The sequence below is a fragment of the Lissotriton helveticus genome, chromosome 3_1, assembly GCF_964261635.1.
Source record: "Lissotriton helveticus chromosome 3_1, aLisHel1.1, whole genome shotgun sequence".
NCBI classification, from domain to species: Eukaryota; Metazoa; Chordata; class Amphibia; order Caudata; family Salamandridae; genus Lissotriton; species Lissotriton helveticus.
The window spans coordinates 1,564,158,697-1,564,185,043 of record NC_136061.1 but is presented as its reverse complement, the minus strand read 5'-3'; the positions used below and the strand labels follow the sequence as shown (position 1 = coordinate 1,564,185,043).

Sequence of the window (26,347 nt, the reverse complement as noted above, 5' to 3'; positions counted from 1 at the left end):
TCAACTTATTTGCGATACCAGCCACATTCCATGAGGCTATGTTCAAGATATTTTTTTTTCTTTCCTTTTGTGTAGGGGATAATTGTGGGCTCACACTATTAACCTGAATGTGTAAGTATTGCCTTTCATTACATGGCTGTGGACTTGTGAGTTCTGGGTATAGTCAGTCACAAGCATTGAGGTCAGACAGGGGAGCATATCTGTTTTTAAACCTCCAGTCCATGGTTTCACTATTTCCCCCGGGGGTGTCCCCCCATTGTCCTTCCGTGGGCCATAAGTGACCCGTTGGGCTTAGTAAAATGGGGGGGTTCATAAAAAAAGCCCAGTGGTAGAGCGATAATATATGAGTTTTTAATATAATCATTGGCCAGTTGCTCCAGGAGAACACCCACAACAGATTCACTTTTAAAGTTTAAAACCACACAAACTCCCGATAATACTTTCCTAGCTGGACCCACCCAATATACTCTTCACACCATAATCATCTGGCTTGCAATATTCTTGCCTATGCCCCCCACCACCTCCAGGTTTTGAGTTAGCCAGTGTAGCGCTTTGGACATTAGTTGGGATGTTGATTCTATCTGCCCCTTCTGCAGCGGCGGCACATTCCCCAAAATTAACACCAAAGGCGCAGCTGCTGGGGGTAGGTGAAGAGTCTATACGTCAGTCGGCTGGCTGCTCGGACCCAATCTCATTTCTTTATGATTGCCCAGACCTGTCCGTATGCTATTTTGCCCCCTAGGCACTGCGTTAGAGTTCACCACTCCCTGAGTTCTGTTTTCACCTGGATCGTTCGCTTTATTGGAAATTAAAAGCCCTGTGTTGCTGCAGACCTTGTGGGTATGTGTACCTTGTGGTATATTTGGGATTAATCCTTCCTGATTTTCTCTTATCTGTTGACCCATATTTATCATTACGGGATTATGATCTAGTGGTGTTATACTAGGATCAGTTCTAGCCCTCTCCTGAAATGTTAGGAGCTGTCTGTCCATTTTTTGTCCAAACTTTGTTAATGCTGCCTCTAATACGGATCGGTTATCTGTGGCTTGACGTTCAAATACAGTTAGTTTTTGCTATATCTGAGTTAATTTTAATAAGATATTGTTTAACATAGTACAGACAAGTGTTTCAAGTCTCTGCCACATTATTTCAGGCATCACGGGGCAAGGGGCCAAGTCTGCTATTACGTACCCGTTTTATCTTGCTGAATCATTTCTGGAGTTACATCCCCATCCAGTCTGTTTGTCCTCGGGACTTTTGCTGGTTTCTGTCTCTGCGGCCCATTGCCCCTCTTTCTCTTTTGGACGACATCCGTATTAGACTTCACAGGTTTTTTCGTGGCTGCCACCCTTGAGGAAACTCTTTGTTGGGTGCCACCCACTGCCACATCATTGGGTATGAATCCCGTGCTTACAGTATCTTCTTTAACCCTATCTAGTGGCGGGTTTCGCATAGGATGATGTTCGGCCCTGACCCTCCGAATAATAGTCTTTTATGGTTATGGGGTTCCAGCGATAATCAGCGTTCAGTTCGATTTCATGTGCCAGAACCTATGTTGCCCGAGCCAGGAGGGAGTCCAGAGTCCCCACTATGCTTTTATCCCCTCGTTTATTCATCCCTGCTTACTGCTATACTCTACAAGTATAATCCCAGTTTGCACAGTCAGTGTCGTGAGGGCAGGCTTTGAAAACTATTCATAGATAATAATATCAGGTAAAGCTCGATTGGGCCTCCCCGCACGCGTCCCGCACCGCAGGTCAGCTCCTCGCTTTTCAGCACGACCTCCGCGATGCTGGTGCTGGGAGTGGTAGTCCCTGGTGTGCTTGCGGGCTCGAGTGCCGCTTTCCCCCGCTCCTCAGGTCCTGAAAGACGGTGGCCCTTGGGCTCCCCAAGATGAGGTCAAGTCAGTGTCTCTGGCAAATCCCGGCAGTTGTGGCATCTTTTTTCTTTCTTTGTGGTTCTCATAATCTGGGTAGGGGTACCGCCACCATGTAATAATGTTATAGGGGATCTGCAAGGAGTGCAGCAGCCCTCCAGAAATCATTTTTAAAAGTAACTCTCTGTTTCTAGGGGTATATACAGCGTTACTCCAAAAAACGTTTATGGTGTTTCTAAGCATTCCTAGAACTGGAGCTTTTGCTTTTCGGATCATGATTGCAGGGCCCCTTTGTGGTTTGTCTTATGGCACCATTATGTGGCCGGAAGAGTGCAATATAAAGGCTCTGACACATGTTTAATGTTGTTTTGAATATGTGCGTTTTATTTATAGATTGATGGACAGTCTCTGCAATGCTTGTTATTAATAATGAATGCTATTGAAAAGGGGTTTTGAATTCTATTGATTTTAAAGGTTAATCATAACGAGTGCTTTTTTTATTAAGTTGGAGACCTCTAAACAAAGCCAGTACGCTTGCCTTTATTTATTGATGTGATGACCCCTTGAGGAAGCGAATAGGTGTGTCTTGTATATTGGTTTGGCCACATCTTGATTTAGCCAATAGGCTTACCTCCATATAATGATGTGCTGACCCCTTGACAAAGCAAGTATGCTTGCCCTCATATAACGATGGGGTGACCCCTTCACAAAGCCAATCGGATTGCCTTGTATAATGATGTGTTTACCCCTTAACAAAGCCTATAGGTCTGTCTTTTATAAATTGTTGCGGTGATCCTTGACAAAGCCAGTAGACTAGCCTTATTTAAAATGACACCCTTTTATATTGTGATGAGTGCTCTCATTGGCTGGCCATGCATGTGGGTTTGGCTGTTCCTGGTGGGGTTGGGCGCAAGGTGAATTTATAATTAAATATGGTAGTAAGATCATACTTAGCATTAAAAAAATAACATTCACTCATAAGAAGCCAAAACTTAATTTAAGGTGTTCCCTCCTTCACATAAACAAGCAGTAATGGTAATTTGCTACTTCTAGGTGTTCTGTGCGATTTGCTTCTTCTATATGAGCTGCATTCTGCAGCACACATAGAAGAAGCAAATCACCATTATTTAATGATCATTTGTTGTGCCTGAAGTGGCACCCTCCTGCACAAAAACAATCATTAATGGTGTTTTGCTCTACATTGTGTTCTGCAGAATGCAGCACATATAGAAAAAAGCAAAAACGAGGAAAGTAAAAGTATTTCTCCACGTTGCACCAATCTAATGCCTGCTTTGCATGGTGTTCAATTTTGACACTGCCTCAGATTTTCAGAGCCTTGTAAATCTGGGGCAGCATCAAAAAGCAATGGGTGTTGGCATGGACCGCCCACAGCAACACCCATTGCACGCCCCTTTCACAGAGATTCCTGTGTGAAAGGGCACCATATTTACAAAGCGGTGTGAAGCCACAAAAAGTGGCTTAAAGCCACTTTGTAAATGTGAAGCAGGGCATTGCACCACCGGAACGTCAGTGAAAGTAACATTCCGGTGGCACAATCCCCTTGTACATATGCCACATAGAGTAAGCATAAAGTGAATACATACATGAAACTTTCTGCCAATAAACCCAGTAGGTGACATATTCTACGGGAAGAAGTTCTGAGTATTAACAACACATCTTGAAACAGAATCATTTTTGAGCTACTGTTAAATCATCGACTAAATAGGACAACGACTGTCTTGTAACTTGCATAACACAGAATTATCAGAATGGCATTTTATTGTGAGGTTGGCATAGGGAGACTGCTAAGACTTCATAATAGCCTTACACAGCTAAGTTGCCCATCTTCACTAACCAGAAGTTATAATACCAGGCACTACATCACAACTTTATAGATAATGCCGAAACATACAATAATAACAAAGAATCGAAGGCTTTTCCACCATAAACACCACTACACCTACTAAAAAGGACCCAATCACAGAAGTAAATGGTCCCTCACATTGGGTAAATGCTACTGCATAAACCAGAACCTAGTAGTAGGCAGTCACACGAAAAGAACCAGTTTTCAAGAACTGCTATGTGCTACATACTGTATTGACTTAGAGCTACCGTGCATTTATCTGTCGTGAAGAAGACAGGTAGGTACCCAGGGTCATGGCAAAAACAATTGTTCTTGTGTTGAAAAATCAATGTGTAGGCACTGGACACTGTTATACCAGCAATGCTAGGTGTATTCATTCACCTATACAATGTAAAGCAGCACAGGTACTGTTAGACAATGGGAACGGTTGTAATGGTAATATGCTAATTTCACAGCAACATTATTTCAAGTTGTTTTTCTCACATGCACACCTAGCCATACTTTTGTTTGAGCAATAAACAAGATTTATATATTTCGAATGTGCACATCTGGCTCTTTAAACACATAGACCATCAGTATGGTTACCGTATGAAAGCCATTTCTGAGTTGCTTGCAAACAGATGAAAAAACACCTGGAAAGAAACTCTGGATTTTGGCACTGAACTTGTTCAACACTTTCGCTATCTTTGAATTTTCTAAGTAATTACTTCTGTCCGCCCGTCAGGTTCTGTGAAATGTCGAGTAAAACATATCTATATCTTGTTCTTGGACCTAACTAGTAAACATTCTTTAAAAAAAAACGATGTCTCTTTTTTTTCAGGGCAGCAACAACGCATCTCAAACTCAATTCGTCCAAATGTCAGGTCAGTATTTTGTTATCCCATTTCATTAATCATTTCAGTACAGTGTCTTGAGATACTTTTGCTTGGAAAGGAGAATTAGCTAACTGCAAATTGAACACATTTCTTTCGTGGTGCATACAAAATCGAATGTCTTTAGGCAATCTATGAACTTGATTGACGTAGTAGCCAATGATATTAGTAGATTGCACTAAAAGGAGAAATAGAGTTGTTGAAATTTTAATCTTCTCAAAATCGTTTGATTATTTTGGTAATCCGATTTCTTCACAATGAGGCAAACAGGGATAATGTTTCAGAGCCTGGGTGGCATGTGGGTCTGGAGGGCTGTATCAAATCAGTCAAAAGACGGGTAATAAGCAACTTCCTCAAATTAATCAAATAATGAGAGTTGGAATAGGGTCGATAAAAAAGATCATTAGATAATAAAGCAAAATAATATTGGCTCAAGAGTGCAAGAGAAAAATAGTACAGACAGTTAAGGGTTCTGTATGGTGTAAATGGGGGCACGGCCGGCCACTCTGCCATTTTGGAAGAGAAAAAGGAAAAGGCAGAAGGAGGAAGGTAGAACGATTGAGGAGAAAGGGGGACCCCCAAGATTTACAGATTTTTTTAAACAAATAAAGTTTCTAAATAAATGATATGAAACAGTATCATTTGTATATGCATCATTCTTAGGTTCAATCCTAATACTAGACAACGGTTTAGACTAGACATATTTATGATTAAATAGCCAAGTGTCATATAAATAATTGTCATGATCACTGTAAATATGCGATTGTGCTGCAGTGGCGTTTTTCGCATAATTGTGGATTTGCTGCATTTGCTACATGATCCATTATCTGTTGCATAACCTGCAGATTGTATCAAAGAAACGAATGTGTTTGTAGCTCGAAAGTATCAAAAGTCCTTAAAAACGCAGTGACAGCGTTGCTAGACAGTAGAACGCTCTTTCCAAAGGTTGACTGGTTGGTATATTTCTGTTGAACTGGTACCAGTGAGGTGCAACCTAGGCCCAGGGAGTGTTCGCAAGTGTAAAAATGACAAAATATTGAAATAATACTATCACAAAATATGCAGCGTTTTGCCTCATAATTCGCTTTTTCTTGCTGCATAATTTAGTCAATCCTGCCTCACAATTTGGCCCTCTTCTACCCCACAATCCCAGTGATTGAAGATTATACTAATCTCTGATCAGTGCTGCGGGGTTTTAAGGAACCATTCACTGTCATGTATGGGCTGAGTGATAAATGGTTTGATATAAATGTATTAATCGTGATTATGTCTCCTATTACAGTAAAGACAGCTGCTAGATTTTTTTTTGCGTATTGTTATTACCAAAGTTGAAGGTAAATATTTCATTGATCTCGGAAGGATAAAAGACTTATTCAGCCCCTCTGGGATTCACGGCACATAGATTGCTGCACTTGGCACTTAACCCACCAAGCTAACTTTTCATTTTAAGGCTGTATTTATACTTGGCCCCTTCCCCACTGCACAATACTTAAAATGGATTGAGCTAATAATGGGTGCATTTCTTTGAATCATTCATAATTATATTCGCTCGCCTGTATTTGAATACAGGTGAATATTTGAACTGGATGACAGGTTATGCCGGGGGTTAGTGCTGAGAAAACAAACCCGAGCACTCGAAAGGGCATCACTCGATCACAATCACAAGAACAAAGGATGCATGGAAATGCAGCCTGGTGACATCTAAGGATACAAAGACTCCAATGACTACAATCCAATACTGTTCTTTGTTAATGCAGAAATCCAGCCAGCTGAGGATGTATACGGGACAGCTTTCTCCTTACGAGCCAGCTAATTCCTCCTTTATGGCGCCTGACAAACAATTCCTCAGAAATACCCAGCCCAACACGACATTGTGTTATCCGTAACAAAGAGGTTTCCTGTTGTTTCTCTATTCCTGCGCCTGATGTTACAAACAGACTAGGTTGCTGCCTCCTATGTGCAGGCATTGAATTTGAATTTATTTTTTAATTGAATAGAAAAGGACTTTTTTGAAAAAAGATATGGCTAGGGAGGTGTGAATGTGCGAGGCTTCACGGCTTACAAGTTTGTACTATTTTGAAAACGTTTGCAGACTCCTCCATGACAAGGTTTTTTTATTTTCAAAAAGAAACTCCCAAAGCATGATTTGTTTTCATAAAAAACACGTTGTTTTCTACCATGGCGAGGGGGGAATCGAGCACTATTCAATGCCCCTTACCGACACGTTTTTTCCAGGCAGTGACAGGCATTGAAAATAGTCTCCATAACCGCCTATATAAATTAAGTGTGTGGCCATATAGCCAAACCTTGACCATAGTAGAGATGGCGCAGTCTCCTCCATTCTTAAACCTATGGGGGCAGATTTACATGCCCCTTACGCCACTTTTGCGTCACTTTTCCCATGTAAAAGTCACGCAAAAGTGGCGCAAGGGGCTTGTAAATCTGCCCCATGGTTCGCCCGATTCTAAATTGCGCGGGCTGACCATTATGTTTGCGGGGAGGAAAGTCCAACACATTTACAATAGAGTTCCCTCTCTGCCAACATTTAAATCATGTACTGAAATCTGGTGTCAATCACAGTTTCTCTGCTTGACAAAATTGTATGTTTCTAGGCAAATTCTTTTATTTCACAAAGCTTCCTTTTTGCTCCTTATGAAATATAAGAGCACCTTCAAAATATGCGTGCAACATATTGCGCTCTACAAAAATCTTTGTTTGATTTAATAGTCTAAACTCTTTTTCCACCATAAAAATAATCTAGACCACATACAAGCTACACATGACAGCTGACTTGCCTCTTAGGTCACTAATAGCATTGTCATCAGCAGGATCAGACTATGACAGATAATCAGCCCGGGAACTAAAATAGCGTTGGCCCCCAATTAGTGAACGAGAAAGCTAAAACAGTGGACCACATTTGCAAATTAGGTTTATTAAGACACACTGAATAGGTTTTTGCAAAATGTGGGAAACTGCTTGCATGTGTGTTTACTACAAGCAATGTTTGTGGTAAGATCAGGGAAATCAACAGTAAAAATCATCCCACCAGACAATAAAACAGGCCACAAAAGCCAAAACACCAGCCCAAGCAGTGCCTGTTTGACCAGCCCTTCTGGCACTGCTGGTCACCAGGGCGTGGGCAGAAATGTTTCCAAGTTCATGTTAAAAAAACTCTCACTTTTAATGAATACTCTCAAAGAAGTGATAACTCATACACTAAGAAAGAAGAAATATATTTTTAGAATTTTGAAGACACCATACCATATTAAAACATGAAGTTTGTTGTATGTTTTTGTTGCCAAATATTTTCAAGGCTGAGCTCGTGCACAGGCTTTCATAGCCAGAGCCGCTCCCTCACTCTGCTCTGACTCAGCTCTCCCTGTTAATTTGCTGGCTTGCTCATTTCTAGTGCAGCCACATATGAACTACAGCTTGGGAGGTGGGTCTTTCACCTTTCCTGTTGCTAGATGTCCCATGACAGAACTTCTTACAGTGGCCAAAGGAAAAGGAGCAGTTTTTCAGTTGGCAGCAATTGTGTTTCACCATTGGCACTCAGGAACAGTGGTCATAACACTAATTTGCAGGGATTTCTGAGTGAAGGGGATAAGGTAGGGTATAATCGAAGCGTTTTTTTAGAAAAGTTCTTTAATCTTATTTGCAAAGGCTGAAAGTGTTCCCATTCCCCAACTGTGCAAGCAAAAATTTATTGCACATCCCCAATGGGCACCTACTAGGGGGCTCATTACGATGACGTAACGGCGGTGGAGATCATTACGCCATCGTGATGAGAAATACTTCCTGCCATATTTTGATGGTGGGGGTATCGCTGCGGATGCATAGTCCGTCTGCCGCTTTTCCGCCAGTCACAAATTGTTACGATTGCCGGCTGGGCCACTAATATGTTTGCGTGCCTAGCAGGAACCGCTCGCCATATTAGGATGTGGGTGATTGATGGGCCTTTCCAAGGCGGAGATTTGCTTTGGGGGCCCGTTGTGGGCCCCCTGGGGGGGGTGCATGGGGGTACACAAGGTTCCCCCCTGCAGTTCCCTGCACCAAGTGGCAGGCATGCGAGACAACGCATGCCATTGCAATGTGGTACTTACAACGACCGAGTTGTTACATCGCAAACCATTACAACGCAAGTTCGAACAACGACTTGCATTATAGGGGGCAAAAGTTGTTGGATTTAAAATCCAACACATTCCCTACTGTTGCACAGACTGGAGTTGGAATAGTAAATTATACTATTCCAACATCCAGCACCCCCTACAGCAAGTCGTTGTTCCGACTTGTGCTGTAAAGGTATGCGATATAACAACACGGTCGTTGTAACGACGACGTTGTAATGGCATTTGCTGTAAATGCATGCAAGTAAAGTCCCATATTCCTCTGCCACAAGTGTGGAGAAATCAGCAACTGTAGGCCCAGACAAGGGTTAAAGAGTGGGCTTAACAAGATGCAGTCAGCCTTTTATATTTGGGAATACCCACAGGCATGTATTTTTGTGGACTTTCCCAAAGTGATTTCCGATCTTTCCCATCCTAGAAAGGATCAAAGAATTACCACAGCAAGTAACTGGAAAAATTCCATTTCTAGGATGGGAAGGAAAATGAATCACGCCCAGATTTGATGGAGTGTAAGGTAAAAATGTCCCGGAGTCAAAAAAATATACATTTGTCTAGTTTTCTCTGTTTTATGGACTTGATAGTGCAATATTTAGAATTATGCACATGGTGAAATAGGAGTGCACAGAATGCTTTAATGGGCGGGGCTGCTCTCCTCTCAGAGCAGGGCAGGGAAGGAGTGGTTTGTCCACTCCAAGTGCTTGTGAATGCTTGGCCAGCCTTCTGGGGCTGGCCAACAATTCATGCGTACTGTGCATGCTCTCCACTCATGCTGCATTACAGCCTGCGTGGAGAACCTGCCCAGGCCCCCATTCCCTGGCTGAGCGCCAAACCACGATGCTCAGACCAATCACAACGCTGTATTGCAGTGTTGTGATTAGTCAGGGGAACGTGGGTGCTTCCTTGTTCCTGTTTAGGCTGAGTCCTGAGACGGAGGAGAGGCTGGAGAGACGCAGTGATGATAAGGTAAGTTTTATTTTATTTTTTTACATTCCCCACCAGCCCCAATCCATGGCGGCCGCAACTGACAGTCAGCATGAAAGTACACCCAAGGCCTGGTTAGAAATGAGTCTAATCCCTCAAGATTTTCACTATAGGTTGATTCATTTTTCTTTGCCTGTTGGAAGAAGGACACCTTCCAACTTGTATTTTTCCGTTCAATATAAAGAAAAAAGTTTTGGTCTCGAAGTGACTTCAAGATTTGCCAACACATGTTTCGCCCTATTGGGCCATGCAAGCCAAGGGCTTTTTCAAGGCAAGTAAAATGAAAATACATATACAAGAGTAAAAGTCTGTTTCAAAATGATGATCATTTTTATTGGTGATAAACCCCATGCATTATTGACACCTCCACACGTGATTCTACGATTGATTTGACTTCTTAAAACTAGAAGCAGCAGCAGCTGCTGCCAATCTGAAGTGAGCGCAGCGTGGGGAAAAAATATTAAAAATAATGTACACATACCTTTTGATGCCGGCCGCCACCTTGGTGATTTTCTGCTCCCACTTTGCACTTTGCTGATCCTCTGCTCCTGGCACTGAAATCCCCTTGAGCACATGCTCCCAGACTCCCCACGCAGTCCCAACACTGCTCTCATGTTATTACCCAGCATGAGAGAAGTGCTGGGATTGAGCAGAGCAGGCAAATGTCAGGCTCTAGCAGGGACTGGGAGCCTCTGCTCCTGAGCACTGCTGATATCTCCAAGGAACAGCCTGGAGATATCCAATTGCTCATGTTGGTTTGGCCATCCTAAGTCGGCCAGCCAAATCGAAATGAGCACTTTCAGTGCCTACACTCCCCCTGCTGCTGACACTGCGACATAGCCCCACCCACCTTAATCTTGGTGGACTAGAAGTGAAAAATAAAATGATAATAATATAGTTTTATTGTCATTTTATTTTTCTTCTGACGCTCCTCCACCGTAGCAGCAGAGCCATCCATGACTAGAAGTGAGATGTAATAGAAAGGTACCATAAAACAGAGAAAGCAATTGGTGTCAATTAATAAGAACAAAATGAAAATAGGAGTACAGTTTAAGAGTACCATGCAGTTAACCCCTTCAGTATGGATATGGCTATTAACATGGCACTGGCAAAATTTAGATTTTATAAATGAGCGTTACCTGCCTTTATATTATGACTGAAGGAAGATTCCAAATGAATAAATTGTTAATCCTCTGGTCACTCTGATATTAAACCTGTCAATAGGGGCCCTAAAAATATAAATGAACCCCCACCAACAAGGGGTTAATTCATCATAAATAAAAGAAGACCAAAACAAAAAAAAATTCAATTAGTTGAACGAAGTTATAACTTTTATAAAGAATAAACTGTAAAATAGTGCCTGGAAACAGAAAGCTCCAACCGCGGCTAGAAGGTCATGCTAGACCAGGTCAAAGTCAAAAGTTCAAGCCGAGCATGATGGCGCGCAGGTTGGGTACAGTCCCGGATTAGTTCTGCTGAAGTTTTCACGTATTGTGCCAAGAGTCCGGCTTGTGTCAGAAATGGTTGTGGGCACCAAGGAAAGTGCTGCTCGTGATAGTCAGCATGGTGCGAATAGCAGGCCGGGCACCGCGGATGGGTGGGCTGGAGCTTCCTTGTGATGGTCCTCTGAGACAGCGAAGCTTGCTGTGCAAGGAGATGGGCTGTTGGTGGCTCGCGCTGAATTTATGTGCAAGTGGCTCTGTTCAGGTGTGAACTGGCCCGTTTGTGGCCAAGAAAAGCCCAAAAGCTTGATTTAGGAGCCCACTGAATCACACCAAGGGTCCAGGACCTGAAGGGCACAAACTGGGGGCCCATAACTCACTGAAAATCATTATTAATACATGGATGTTACAAAACATCAATCCTCTACTGGAAGGTCCCTGCACCCAAAATTAGTATGTGAATATAAGATACAGTACTATTTGAAAAATAACTTGGGAGATTCCTGGGATAGCACCAGAGAGTCTTGTTTTTCATCGTCAAAGTATTCAAAATATCATCAGTAGAGGACTGATGTTTTGTAACATTCATGTATTAATGATGATTTTTAATGTATGTGTTTATTCACTATTATTTTCCAAAAATAGTAGCACATTCTATTTATGTTGTTTTACATGTGTTATGTAAACAATTTTCGTAGAGAGTTCATATCCTGAGCTCAGTTAATTGTTCAAACGGACTGACAATTGCAGTATCCACTAGCATATTTCTTTTATGTTCTTCTCTTGGACGGGGTCTTTCTGTCACGTGATAAGAATGGTTACACTTGAGCTAAGTACTATCAATTGGTTCACACACGTCGATTTCACTTTGGGCAAAAAAAAACTTCGCGGTTTCTGAAGCCAAGACGCTGTTTGAGGCGTTGAAATATTGAACATGTAGATGTCGTGCTGGTATGCACAGTGAGTTATTTGTCTAGTTTGAGTTCTGCACTTAGTTGTTTACATTTCTTGATCATGACATTGCCGCTTTTCTTTAAAGTTTGAAGAAAAGAAAAGAAAGATTGAACACATTTCTGGACTTTCGGCACATAGCGGTGTAGGTTTTGAGCACAATTACTTCTTTCAGAGCACGCACCATGGCGGTTTTCATATATGTGTAATGGGGTCCTTTGCTACTCTTGATGGGCTTTTTTTTGGTTCTAGTTTCCCCAAACGAAGGTCATAAATGCCCAAAATGCATTGTGAAGTTAGCAGCATAATTACCCCGGATGAACACACTCCGTGCCGATAAAAGACGCCTGGATGGGCATTTAAAGTTTGGAATTCTACTGTTTGACTGTGAAAGTGCACATTCCGAGAAAAATGGAATAAACTTGGATGAAACATGGATTACTTGGTTGCACTTCTGTATTACTCTTAGTTTATATCATGCAATTTCTGCATCGCAGTGCGGCTTGAATCTGGTGTGAAACTATGCACTGGTCTTTTCTTGACTAACTTTCTAAAAGTGGCATTTTTAAAATTATAATTTAAAATCCAGCTTCACCAGAAGTTATAATTTTAAATTAGGATTCCAGAGATACCAAACATTAACCAGTTATCTCTTCTCATTTGAAAATAAGGCAACTCAAATGTTATCCTATGGAAGAGATAGGCCTCAAAGTAGTGAAACATGTATTTAGAAGTGCTTTACTACCAGGACATGTAAAACTTAAAAGTACATGTCACACTTTTTTAATACCTTGCACTCTGCCTCTGGGCTGCCTAGGGCCTCCACTTGGGGTGGCTTATATGAACTATAAGGGAAGGTTTGGGCCTGGAAAAAGGTTTATTTTGCCAGGTCAAAATGGTAGTCTAAGCTGCACACACAGGCTCTGCAATGGCAGGTCAGAGACATGTTTAAAGGGCTACTTAAGTGGGTGGCACACTCAGTGCTGGCAACCCAATAATAGCATTTATTTTACGGGCCCTGGGCACAAGTAGTGCCACTTTTCTAGGGATTTACGAGTCAATTAAATATGCAAATTGGGCATAAGTCCATTCTGACATGTTTTAACTAGAGAGCAGAAGAACTTTAGCACTGGTTAGCAGTGGTAAAATGCAAAGTATCCCAGGGCCAGCATAAACAAATTCAGCAAAAAGTGGAGGTTAAAGGCAAAATGTTGGGGGGTGACCTTGCAGAGGGGGGCAGGTCCAACACTTCAGAGAGACATCAGTGAAATATATTAATGTATATCAAATCTGCCCTTTTATCAGTTTTGGATGCTCTCAAGACCTACATTAGGGGACAGATGATTATATGTTGGACTGCTGCCAAAAGGATGCCAGGAACCAAAGAGATTCACCTTTCACACTCTTTAAAACAGTTAGATGAATGGCACATCAGGCTTTTACAATCCTGAGATCGAATATGTGAATTGGTATTTATAGAGACAATTGCTAAATGGTAACAAATAATATTCTTCTCCACAGGAAAAAACCATGCAGACAAGCAAAATTCACTGGATAAAAGGGCATAAAATTGGGACTGTGCTACCGGAGATGGCAAAAAACTCTAGCGAAATAAATATATATATACAAATATAGCTACTTCTGTTTGACCCTGAAAGGCAACACGATTGAAATAATAGACTTGTTCAGTCATTTTTATATTCAACTATGCAAGGCACAAACCAGAGAGCGACAATTTTGAGATACAGAACGAAGAGTTTTTTTTAAACCAAATCCATTTTCAAAAATTTAAGGAAAACCGTTTTTTTTCGATATTTTGTTATGTTTTCCACGAATAATCATACAAAATACGTAATGTGGGTTTCCTAATTGTTCTTCAATTTAATGTGTCATTGACTGTAGAGTAACTCAGTACAATGTATGGTGGGAGATGTTTTGGTGTGTCACCTCTCGGAGGAGACTGATAAGCATCATTACACCCCAATGACACAACGTTAAAAGAAATGAATGGACCATAATCATAAAAATTGAATGAGAAGCTGCAAAAATTAGCAAAAAGCAAATAAGAAATATGAGCTTTTTGAGAATTATTCACTTAATTCATCTAAATACCGCAGCAAATGATTCATCACTTTATCTAGATCACCACTCTCATAGGTGCTCATTTTGGTGGTATTGACAATCCGAAGTACTTACCGCAAAATAGAATTAATACAGGAAAAAACAAGTGAGATCGCTGAAAAAACACAGAATCGACTCTTATCTTGAACAGGAGCTTTGTGTATAGGGCTAGCTGATGTTACTGAGGTGCTGAAATCAGTCTGTACTCAGCCAACTAATGAGAACTTCTTCCGGTGGAATCAGTTGTAGTGGAAATCTATTTCTGCTGCTTAAAATCACGCCAATGACTGTAGCAATACACTGCTGCGTTGGATATGGCTCTGTAGGTTTGACAGTCTACATTCAACTTAAACTCTTTGGTTGAATTCGTATGTAAAAGAAGAGGCCTCCTTTGTTACACACATTAGCGCCTATAATGCAAACAATATCTCCCATTTAGGTGGGTGGCGGCGTATTAAGTTGGGTAGCAGTACCCACACTGAGAGGGGCCACATACATTTTTCCTTTCTCCATTAAGGCATGTGCCCACATGTCTCCAAGACCACAAATGGAAATTATTCCGCTGGGTGAAAATGTGGGATTGTGCAACTTGTATATCTTCTGTACACCCCAGAGGCTCATGGGACCTATGCAGGTCGTCTTGGTGTCCAATACACAGAATTAGCCGCGGAAAATATTTGTTTAGTTTCTATCCCCTTTTGCTATTCTTCCACGCAGGCTCAATGACACTCACTTTGCATTCAGAGCTGGAGGCATCACAAGTGGGGTCATCCGCAAGCTGTCAGCAGTGGTAGGTCATGTGCAGAGGGAACAACTTTTCCTCTCTTCATTAAGAAGTGAGCTTCATGAGAACCTTCCCAAAATCATACATTGTAGAGCAAAGGCTTTGCATCAATTTTTTTTCCTCTGAATTAATCCTGTTCCGGTATTTGACAATGGACTAGGGTCCACACATATCAACACATTTCCCAATAGACACAGAATGGGTGGAACCCTTTGATGCATCAGGCCACACATTCACTCACACCACCAAACCTCTGCTTGGAAAAGGTTTGATGGAAATATAGCATGTTAGCATGGTTGTAGAGCTTCCATCTCTTACATGGTCTGTGATGTTTGAAGTACCTGTCTTAGGGGAGCAAATATGCAAATCTCACTTGCACGCACTTTCTTTCTAACTGGATAATATATTAACCCTGGAAAAGTTATGGAGACTTTAGATCACAATCTCACACAAATGACCCAAGTGTCTTTTCAAGAGTATTGGCAGTTGTTTACCGTATGATTTGTGTGATGTCAAAATTTGTAAATATTTGGAATGAACATTTAGATTTTGTTTACAGCATTGTAGCTATCCACCTTGAACCTAATCCACAGATTAGTTAACTTGGATGGATAGCACAGTCAATCAATCAATCAATCAATGACACTTATAGAGCGCGCTACCTACCCGAAGGGTCTCAAGGCGCTGGGGGGGGGGGGGGTGCCGCTACTGCTCGAATAGCCAGGTCTTCAGCTTCTTCCTGAAGGAGAGGTGGTCTTGGGTCAGGCGCAGGTCGGTCGGGAGGGAGTTCCAGGTCTTGGCGGCCAGGTAGGAGAAGGACCTTCCTCCTGATGTCGCTCTTCGGATGCGGGGGACAGCGGCGAGGGCGAGGTTGGCTGATCGGAGGTAGCGTTTGGGAGCGTGGAAGTTGATTCGGCTGTTGAGGTAGCTCGGGCCTTGGTTGTGTAGGGCTTTGTGTGCGTGGGTGAGGAGGCGGAACGTGATTCTTTTGTTGACGGGGAGCCAGTGAAGGTCTCTCAGATGTCCGGAGATGTGGCTGGTTCGTGGGAGGTCGAGGATGAGTCTGGCTGAGGCGTTCTGGATCCGCTGGAGTCTCTTCTGGAGTTTGGCGGTGGTCCCGGCGTAGAGGGCATTGCCGTAGTCCAGCCGGCTGGTGACGAGGGCCTGGGTGACGGTCTTCCTGGTCTCGGTGGGGATCCAACAGAAGATCTTCCGTAGCATGCGCAGGATGTTGAAGCACGCCGAGGAGACGTTGTTGACTTGCCTGGTCATGGAGAGGGAGGAGTCCAGGATGAAGCCCAGGTTGCGTGCGTGGTCCGTCGGTTTGGGTGCGGTACCCAGGGCGGGGGGCCACCAGGAGTCGTCCCAGGCGGAGGGCGAGGAGCCCAGGATGAGGACCTCCGTCTTGTCCGAGTTTAGTTTCAGGCGGCTGGTCGTCATCCACTCGGCTACCTCTTTCATCCCTTCGTGCAGGTTGGCTCTGGCGGCGGCGGGGTTGTTGGTCAGGGAGAGGATCAGCTGGGTGTCGTCGGCGTAGGAGATAATGCTGAGGTTGTGTTTGCGTACGATGGCCGCGAGGGGGCTCATGTAGACGTTGAAGAGGGTTGGGCTCAGAGAGGATCCTTGGGGGACGCCGCAGATGACTTCGGTGGCCTCTGACTTGTACGGTGGTAGGCGGACTCTCTGTGTTCTTCCGTCGAGGAAGGAGATGATCCATTCCAGTGCCTTCCCCTGGACTCCGGCGTTGTCGAGGCGCTGCACTAGGGTGCGGTGGCAGACCGTGTCGAAGGCCGCGGAGAGGTCAAGGAGGATGAGGGCCGCTGTTTCTCCATTGTCCATCAGGGCTCGGATGTCATCGGTGGCGGCGATGAGGGCGGTCTCGGTGCTGTGATTGGCTCGGAAGCCGGACTGTGAGGGGTCGAGGGATCCGTTCGTCTCGAGGAAGGCGGCCATCTGCTTGTTGACGTTCTTCTCAATGACTTTGGCTGGAAACGGGAGGAGCGAGATGGGGCGGTAGTTCTTGAGGTCGGTGGGGTCCGCTGTTGGTTTCTTGAGTAGAGCGCTGAGTTCGGCGTGCTTCCAGCTCTCCGGGAAGGTGGCGGTGTCGAAGGATGTGTTGATGATGTCTCGCAGGTGGGGTGCGATGACTGCGTCGGCCTGGTTGAAGACGTGGTGAGGGCAGGGGTCGGTTGGTGATCCGGAGTGGATGGAGTTCATCGTGCGGATGGTGTCTTCGGTGCTGATCGGGGTCCAGGCGTGGAGGGTGGTGGTGGGGGGTGGTTGTTCGGTCATGGTGTGCGTTGGTTGGTTGTTGAAGCTGTTGTGTATGTCCGTGATCTTGTTGTGGAAGTATGAAGCGAGGGAGTTGCAGAGGTCTTGCGATGGGGTGATGTCGTTGTTTCCTGCGCTGGGGTTGGAAAGCTCTTTCACGATGTTGAAGAGTTCCTTGCAGTTGTGTGCGTTGTTGTCCAGCCGGTCCTTGAATGCTGTTTTCTTGGCGGCGCGGATCAGCTGGTGGTGTTTCCGGGTGGCGAGTTTGAAGGAGGTCCTGTTGTCCGGTGTCGGTTCCCTTTTCCAGACTTTCTCGAGGGCTCGGCAGTTCTTCTTGGAGCTCTTGAGTTCGTCGGTGAACCATGGGGCCTTCTTGCTGCCGGGTCTGCTAGGCGGGGTCCTCAGAGCCTCAGAGGGGCGAGCTCGTCCGTGCAGATGCTGATCCACTTCGTGAGGTTGTCGGCGGCCTGGCTGGGGTCTGCTGAGCTGGCAGGAGGGTGCTGGCTCAGGGACGTGGCGAGCTGGTCTGCTGTGATCTTGTTCCAGCTTCTGCGGGCGGTCTGTTGCTGGTGGTGGTGGGTCGTCGTTCTCTTGAAGGTGAAGTGGACGCAGCTGTGGTCCGTCCATTGAAGCTCAGTGGCGTGGCTGAAGCTGACGTCTTTGCTGGAGGAGAAGACTGCGTCGAGTGTGTGTCCGGCGCGGTGGGTGGGGGTGGACACCAGTTGCTTGAGTCCCAGGTTGGCGAGGTTGTCGAGCAGGGTGCTGGAGTTGCGGTCGTTGTTGTTTTCCAGATGGAAGTTGAGGTCTCCCAGGAGGATGTAGTCAGCGGAGGGGAGGGCATGCGGGCTGACGAAGTCGGCGATGTCCTCGCTGAAATGTGTGCGTGGTCCGGGGGGTCGGTAGATCAGGGTGCCTCTGAGGGTGGTGTTCGGGTTGGTGTGGATCTGGAAATGCAGGTGTTCGGCGCTGGTCAGGGTGTTGTCGGTGCTGGTCGTGAGACGGATGGTGTTCCTGTGGATGATGGCGATGCCTCCTCCCATCTGGTTGGCGTTGCGGTCCCTGCGGACGATCTTGTAGCCTTCTGGGATGGCGATGGCGATGTCGGGAGCTGAAGAGGCGTTCATCCAGGTCTCCGTGAGGAAGGCAACGTCAGGGGCTGTGGCGTCTAGGAGGTTCCAGAGTTCTACGGCGTGTCTGTGGACGGAACGGGTGTTGAGCAGGATGCACTTGAGGTGTGTGCTGCTGGTGTTCGATTTGGCGGGTGCTGGTGTGAGGCAGGTCCGGATGCAGGCGAACTTGCAGGCGTGGCAGCTGAAAGGTCCGTGGGTGCGTCGTGGAGTGGCTTGGTGGCACTCTGGGCGTCGGCCGGTGTTGAGTGCGTTGAGGGTGGCGGCGGAGTACGTCCTGCGGGTCGGTCGGGATCGTCGAGGTCCAGGGGTCCTGGCGCTGGTCGCGGTCCGGTCGCGGACGGGCGCAGACGGGCTTACCTTTGGCGCGCCTTCGGCGCACAATCGGCGCGCCCGCTGCGCGTGACCGCTGCGCGTTCGCACGGTCGCCATTTAAGGCGAAGTGCGCGGGTGGGCGGAGCAGCTGGGAGGCGGGAGCGGGGAGGGATACAGAAGGGAAGAAAGGGGCGGGGACAAGCGGCGGTGGCGGGAAGGGAGGGTGGAGGGCGGCGGACAACACGAAGGAGGGGGATGAACAAAACAGGCACAAATCTGCTACAAAACAAGGGGTATGAGGGGAAAGATACCAAGATACACGGAAAATACTACACAAGCACAACTGTTGGACAAAACAGGAAAAAAAAGGAAAGAATAAAGGAGATGCACGGAGTTAAGGAAAGAAAACAGGCACAAATGTTTGTCAAAACAAACCCTACTGCGGGGGCAGCCGGCAGCCGGCAAAACGAGGCAGTAGCGAGGCAGAGGGCGGGCAGGGGCACACGCAGCAGCTGGTGGCCGTGCGGCGCGGGGGTGTCCCACAAGTGGGTCACACTCACCTGCGTCGCACGGTCGCCATTTAAGGCCAAGTGCGCGGGTGGGCGGAGCAGCTGGGAGGCGGGAGCGGGGAGGGATACAGAAGAGAAGAAAGGGGCGGGGACAAGCGGCGGTGGCGGGAAGGGAGGGTGGAGGGCGGCGGACAACACGAAGGAGGGGGATGAACAAAACAGGCACAAATCTGCTACAAAACAAGGGGTATGAGGGGAAAGATACCAAGATACACGGAAAATACTACACAAGCACAACTGTTGGACAAAACAGGAAAAAAAAGGAAAGAATAAAGGAGATGCACGGAGTTAAGGAAAGAAAACAGGCACAAATGTTTGTCAAAACAAACCCTACTGCGGGGGCAGCCGGCAGCCGGCAAAACGAGGCAGTAGCGAGGCAGAGGGCGGGCAGGGGCACACGCAGCAGCTGGTGGCCGTGCGGCGCGGGGGTGTCCCACAAGTGGGACACCCCCGTGCAGCACTGGAGAGAAGTAATGCAACTGGTTATTTTTTGGAATGCTGCTTACCCGCTCCCTAATCTCACACAAATGCAAAGTCACTTTAGAAACTTTTTCGAACCAGGAATCTTGAGGGTTATTATGCTAAGCAATTTGGGACCATGAGTGGGTTTGATACAATATGGAAAAGATATGTACATTTTGGTATCAACTTATGAAAATAGAGCAACATGATTAGGGCCATATCATCAAGAAAGGGCGATACATTATCGCCGCTTTTATCGGCAGGAAACTGCCGGTAAAGCGGCGATAAAGGACTTGATAATATGCTCTTGTGAATTCCCATAGAAGCCCAGGTTCTGGTGTTAACCTGGGCTTCTACGGGAATTCACAAGGGCATATTATCAAGCCCATTATCGCCGCTTTAGCGGCAGTTTCCTGCAGATAAAAGCAGTAATAATGTGTCGCCCTTTCTTGATAATATGGACCTTAGATCGGTAGCCAAGTGGGCAGATAGCCTTCATTCAATCTCTGTACAGAAGGGATTGACACCTGAACGTCCATCTTTTTGCTATCCTTGTTGTCTATATGATTAGCAAAATATTTGTAACCTTTGCTTTTAGTGCAGTCTGAATTTAAATACTAAGGGCCAGATGTAGGTAATTCCGATTTACCTACTCTTAAATACCGACTCATACCTAATCGGTATTTAAGAGTAGGTAAATAAGAAGGAGGCATATGTAGCTAAATCTCATTTCTTATTTACCGATTCTGTAACAGTCGGTATTTACCGATTCTGTAAATACTGAATCGGTATTTCACATCGATTCCTATGGGCCTTGAAGCCCATAGGAATCAATGTGAAATACCGATTCTGTATTTACAGAATCGGTAAATACCAAATCCTGCCAGGGTGCAGGGGGTGTCACTTTGACACCCTCTAGCACCCCAAGTACAGGCTTGTGTGACATGTGGCATGTCATGCTAAGGGCATGTCTGTGTGTCACATTGCACAGGTATGCATGCACAGATGTGCATGCACACCTGAATTCTGTATTTTACCACCCAATAGGATTGGGTGGTAAAATACCGACTCTTAAGGGCCTGTGGCACTCTTAGGAGTGTCAGCTACATATGGATTTACAGAATCGGTATGTTTACCGATTCGGTAAAATACCGAAGTGGTAAATTTACCGATTCGGTAAATATACAGATTCTGTAAATAACTACCCACCTACATCTCAAAAGCCAAATACCAGTCGGTAACGGCCGATCGACCGGTATTTGGCTACCTACATCTGGCCCTGAATGTTTTGTATTAACTTTTTCGACTCTAAATTCCTGAGCAAACAAAATTAATTAAAAGCTGGATTTTTACCCCATCACAACCACAAATCAGGTGATATAGTACTGTAGGCCAGAAACCTGAGACAGTCAGGAAGCACTGTTCACTCTTTAGGCAATGTCACTCATTTTCTTTTATGGTAGCCTGGCAGTGACCTGTAGAGAGGCATGTGTCCACTTGCAGTCTTCCGTAAGGGTCACAACATTCAGGTAGCACAGAGGTCTTTTTTGGAATGCATGACAGATCTGAGCGACTCCGCCAGAGCATTTTCTCTCCCTTCTCCTGACGGAAGGATCAGTGGTGCATAGGTAAACATAGATAAGCACATACCTTAAAATCATCTTACAGTTTATGAGGGTAGTAGAAAACTCAAAATGTTCACAGCCTCCCACCTTTTTCACCACCCCATTAGGTCCGTTGACCAGACTTTAAAGCCAGAAACTGGGACATTTCACAAACAAAGAAGGACTACAATTTTGCATCGACTGTGGGGCACAAAGTGGTTTCAATGAAGCATTACCCAACACGGAAAGCACAGTGAGGAACCAAAATACAACTTTTACACTTAGTATCATCTTTGGTAACTAAGGGCCTAATTACGATGTCGGGCGGACTTGTGCCTGCCCGACACCGTTGCGATCTGGAACTGACTGACCATAAGTTGGCGGTTCCGACTGCCGGATTTGGATGCATCCATATCCCAATGGCAGCTTGTGCAGTGGACAGAAAAGGCCCACAGCACAAGCTGCCATTGGGTAATAGATGTGTTCAAACAACCTAGCACCCGGTGGCAGGCACCATGCGCTGCATGTAACACGGTGCAGGGGCCCCCAAAGACACTTTCCGACAGCCATTTCATGTTGGAAAGGCTGACATGAAAAGGCTGTGGGAAAGTGCCATTATAATCCCTATAAGGGGATTATGGTGGCTTCCTTAAGGAGCCCATCGAAGAGCATCGGATTGCCCACGCAGATTTCACTCTGACCGCCATCATCCTAATACAGTGGTCGGTCTGAAACCTACGCTGCCAGGTGGAAAGCCTCAAACAGCTGGTCAGAGGCTTCTGTCCCACATCATAATCAGCCCCCAAGTTGCTTTCTGCTAGTAAGTTTGCACTGGAAAACTTGCCTCGCTCTGAATTCAGTCAACCCATTCTGAAAACATATGTGCTAAATTCTCTGAAATTTGCCAGAATTGTGAAAAACCAGCACTGTCTTGACAAATTCAGAATGCCTGTTCTCTCTGACATAAAGGTAAATGACTAATAGACAAAATTTCACTTTTCTTCTGTGAAACTCGGAACTTCCCCCCCCCCCCCCCCCCCCCCCCCAGTGTTCTTTGGCGGCCTTTCTTTTCATTCATGGCGTTCAAAAACTTGGAAAAAGGTATACCAAATCCTCACAAAAATTGAAGAGATTTTACCCAGTTCCCTCCCCCCACCGTACCTTACTTTTGCCCTCTTGCACTAATTTAACACTACCGGAAGAAATCTCAAAGAAAGTTGGGGTCGGCTGAACATTTGCGATCTAGGTTATTTAACTGCACCAATCCTAATGTAACTCTTTCAGTAAAGGGCAGAGAAAATGACTTAAAGTTCGAACAAAGGATAAAAATACCAGGTAAGTAAATTAACTAATTGCCACATTTACTTGCCTGGCATTTCCATCCTTTGCTTTCTAGTTAAGTAAAAAACAATTATTGATATGACAAAAGCCTGTTTTTTTACTTAACTAGGAAAGCAATCAGCCGATAACACAGTGATGAAATATTAAGGAATTTAAAGTCAACCCATAAAAACTATGCCGATCCCAACACAATTTCATCCAAATGATATTCAGAAATAGGAATATGATGCTCCCATTTCATGATCATAGTGATCTGGCTAGTGCTTTTATGAAGTAAGACCCCGCATCCAGGATGTACGGTTTGATTATAGAACAGGTATCAAACTCTTGCTTTGTTTAAACAAAACATATATTCAGATGACAGAGTCCTATCCCTAATAGAGGTAAAAATACTAAACACGACTGAAAAATTATAAAAGGCAAGGAAGGGTGTTGTCTTGGGTTACAAAAATATTGCATTGTGTAAGGTTCAATTTTCGTCTCTGACCTCTATTCCATGTGTGAATTTTGGCATGTTATGCCTGACACTATTTAGGGCTCTCAATCATAAAGCAGATATTGATCTCTATGTAATTACTTCACCTGTAGAACACCAGTCTGAACATGAAAATGTTTAGGTCGACACACAAAATGACAGAATGTAGATTGATATACGTTCAGCAACCCATACAGTTGAGCTTTCACTACACATGATCTTGAATGTGGGCTGCCAAGTTATACTATCAACTCACACACAGACATTTGCTGCTCAATCCACAGTTGGGTAAAGATTGATATCTATTGGAAATGTTTTGGAAAAAGGATATTATATATCTGTTGTACTTATTCCTGCTGAATAAACTACTTACAAGGAACTACAAGGACCACGCTACTTTTATTTACAACAATATCACTGTCAGAAAGTGGGCTAATAATTTGGGAAGTGGAACCCTTGCCAACAAAATATATAATCACCCTGGTAATGGCATTACAAGTCTAAGTGAAACTGTGCTAAACCCTAGCAGCTATAACATAAGCAGCAGACAATTCCCCCTGCAACTGTGTTATTTTAAGCAGTACCAATAATCCTAAAACCAACAAATCCCCTTAGTAAAGTTTCAAACCATATTAGAAAAAGAGAGAACAATTCAGGAAGCAAAAACAATCAAAATTACGCTAGGGGAATGGACTCCTGTTTTTTAAAGTTTTAAGGTAACAATCACTTAGAACATGAAAAGTTCCAATCTAAAGTCTCAGTTAGCAGTCCGCCAGGAGCTACGCATGATTGCAGACTTATCACAATGTATCAGAGGTCAGACACACCAGTCGGGTTGCCCTGTTTCATGTTTTTCCTTCTGACTAAGGGCCAGATTTCCAATCTTGCGGATGACTAATTTCTCTGCCAGGGTGCCATCACTGCGACAGAAGCACTGGCCACGAGATTTTGAAATGATCAGCAAGTTATTTCTTAATGCATTGTCACGAATCACTGTCATAGCGACTCCTGGCCATGCTTTTTGCAGTTTGGTGCAGGGCTCTGTCAACATGACAGAGCCCTGCACCAAACTGTTTTCTTTTTTCTTTTCAAAAAGAAAATCTTGAGGTGGGATTTTCTTTCTGAAAACGCTAAAGAAAATGCTCCCACGATGAGGGGCGCATTTAGCGCTTTTCACGGAACCCATTTCAATTAGGTAGAAAGAATTAGAAATCTGCCTCTGATGGCCCTCCCTACTAATGACAGAATAGTCTCGGATGTGATTAAGCCAAGGGTTCTCATTCATCTAAATTCGGCAGGCAGACCATTATGTTGGTGGTGAGCATACTTCGTTGCCATTGCTAATATATAAATCAAGCCCTTAGTCTACTTTTTGGAAGTCAAAGTCTTCCACCACCGCATGTCCTCCAAGGCAGAGCCGACAGGGGTCACTTGAAGGTGGATATGTCATTGTTGAGCTGCAGCTGAAGCCATTGGTTAAGGTTCCAAAGGCTTTCAGCAGGACCACGCTGCATTTTAAAGCTTCTGAGTGAGTTTTGTCACTGGGATTGATTAGCCCCCAGCTCAAGCTAATCTCTTAGGACTTAGTCACATTTCTGGTTCTCAAAATCCACCAAAGAGGCAAGGCTGAAAGCACAAGGCCAGATGCCTTGACCATGAAGTCCTGCTGAACCAGTTTTTAACACTGTAACAAGTTTGAAATGGCACAAATCAGATTTCTTTCCCACCTAGGGTGTGCTTTCTTTGGTAGATCTCCGTACGTTATGCAGGTCCTCTGGAGGTGGGAAATAATGGCCAAGTTCCACTTTTCTAAAAATGCTGGGTAACTTCTTTCTGGTCACTTTGAGAAAGGGAGAATTGAAGCCCGTTTTGGGTGTGGTCACGTCAACAGGTGAGTCACAAGCCACCGGCGCAACACTTCACTGAGAGACAAGGAACACAGATATGAGATGACGAAAACTCATGTTGAAGTGGCACGTTTATTATTAATGCACAAGTGGTTCAATAAATGCGTATCTTTTAACAAAACAATGAATGCATATCATTTCATACTACTAAGTAAAAGCCATTGAAGAAATCCCGACTTCAATCTGTCAGGAGTAAATGCTAACAATGTTGCAAGGCACGCTGACATAAGTGACTTTTCAAAAAAGGCATAAGGGAAAACTGCTAGAGATCCAAAGATATTGAATATATTTGTTATAAAATTATAGTGCCTATAATCAAGGCTTTCTGATAAGAACTATAAGGCAAGCTGGAGTGAGGATCCATTAAAAATCACATTTAAATCAGCTAGAGACTCAGAAAGACACAGAATACATTCTATGAAAATATAGAGAACTTGAAACAAGCCTTCCTGAAGAGAATTATTCATGCAGGCTAAACGTTTTAAAGAGACCCAGAATGCGAGGGGCCAGAATTATTAAAAAGGCACAATTTAAATTATTTAGGGAATGAAACACACATTTCTGGAGTGAAGGAGAAACTCAGGCAATGCAAAAATATTTTAAATCAATGGAAATCCTTTCAAAATGCAAACTACACTTGACTGCAATGCTAGTAATGCACATGTTAAGTTAGGAGGAACAACATTATTGCTTTGAAATTGCAATAATGGTTTAAAATAAGGGCAACGCAGAGGAGAGAGAAAAGGACAATTTTAAAGTGCTAGAAACAATTAGAGCTTCAGCCAAAGATGCTTAGATAGAGGGCTGAAGGAGACCACACAGGCGTCAGTGACCCAAGGGGTCACTGCAGCGAGGTAGTCCATCGAATGGACTGAGAAGCAGATCTTTATACTCTTTCAATGATGAACCATTGACCACAAAATGACGACATTATCAGGTGTCTTTAACCTATAGGACATGACACATTTTGGTCACGTCTGGAAAATATTTAAGAAAACAGAAGTGCCACCCACACTACAAAAAGTTTCTCAAAAGGTCACAGGATGTTTGACCATGAATCATAATGAAATTGAACATCTATTGACCAGGATTTGCGTCACTTCAGGGAAACCTTTATAAGAAAGAGGAACATTTAGGAAGATATTGGTGGCATGTGTTAGTTACCTTAAAGCTAGCAACAGATACAATAATATGAAAGATGACAGATGGCACGTGGCCCCAACCATCAGGTATTGTGTGAAGTCTCTTTTAGCTCGGG

The 26,347-nt window shown here is 44.4% G+C and overlaps 1 protein-coding gene across 1 annotated transcript in view; it reads left to right on the top strand.

Annotated features, from left to right (window-relative positions):
* The window catches only part of POU2AF2 (POU class 2 homeobox associating factor 2), a 113,113-nt gene that overhangs the window by 63,746 nt on the left and 23,020 nt on the right, over positions 1 to 26,347 (top strand). Inside the window, exon 4 of the mRNA XM_078683408.1 lies at positions 4,561 to 4,603. Within this exon, the coding sequence (XP_078539534.1) occupies positions 4,561 to 4,603 (43 nt within the window). The remainder of the gene's footprint in view (positions 1 to 4,560; positions 4,604 to 26,347) is intronic.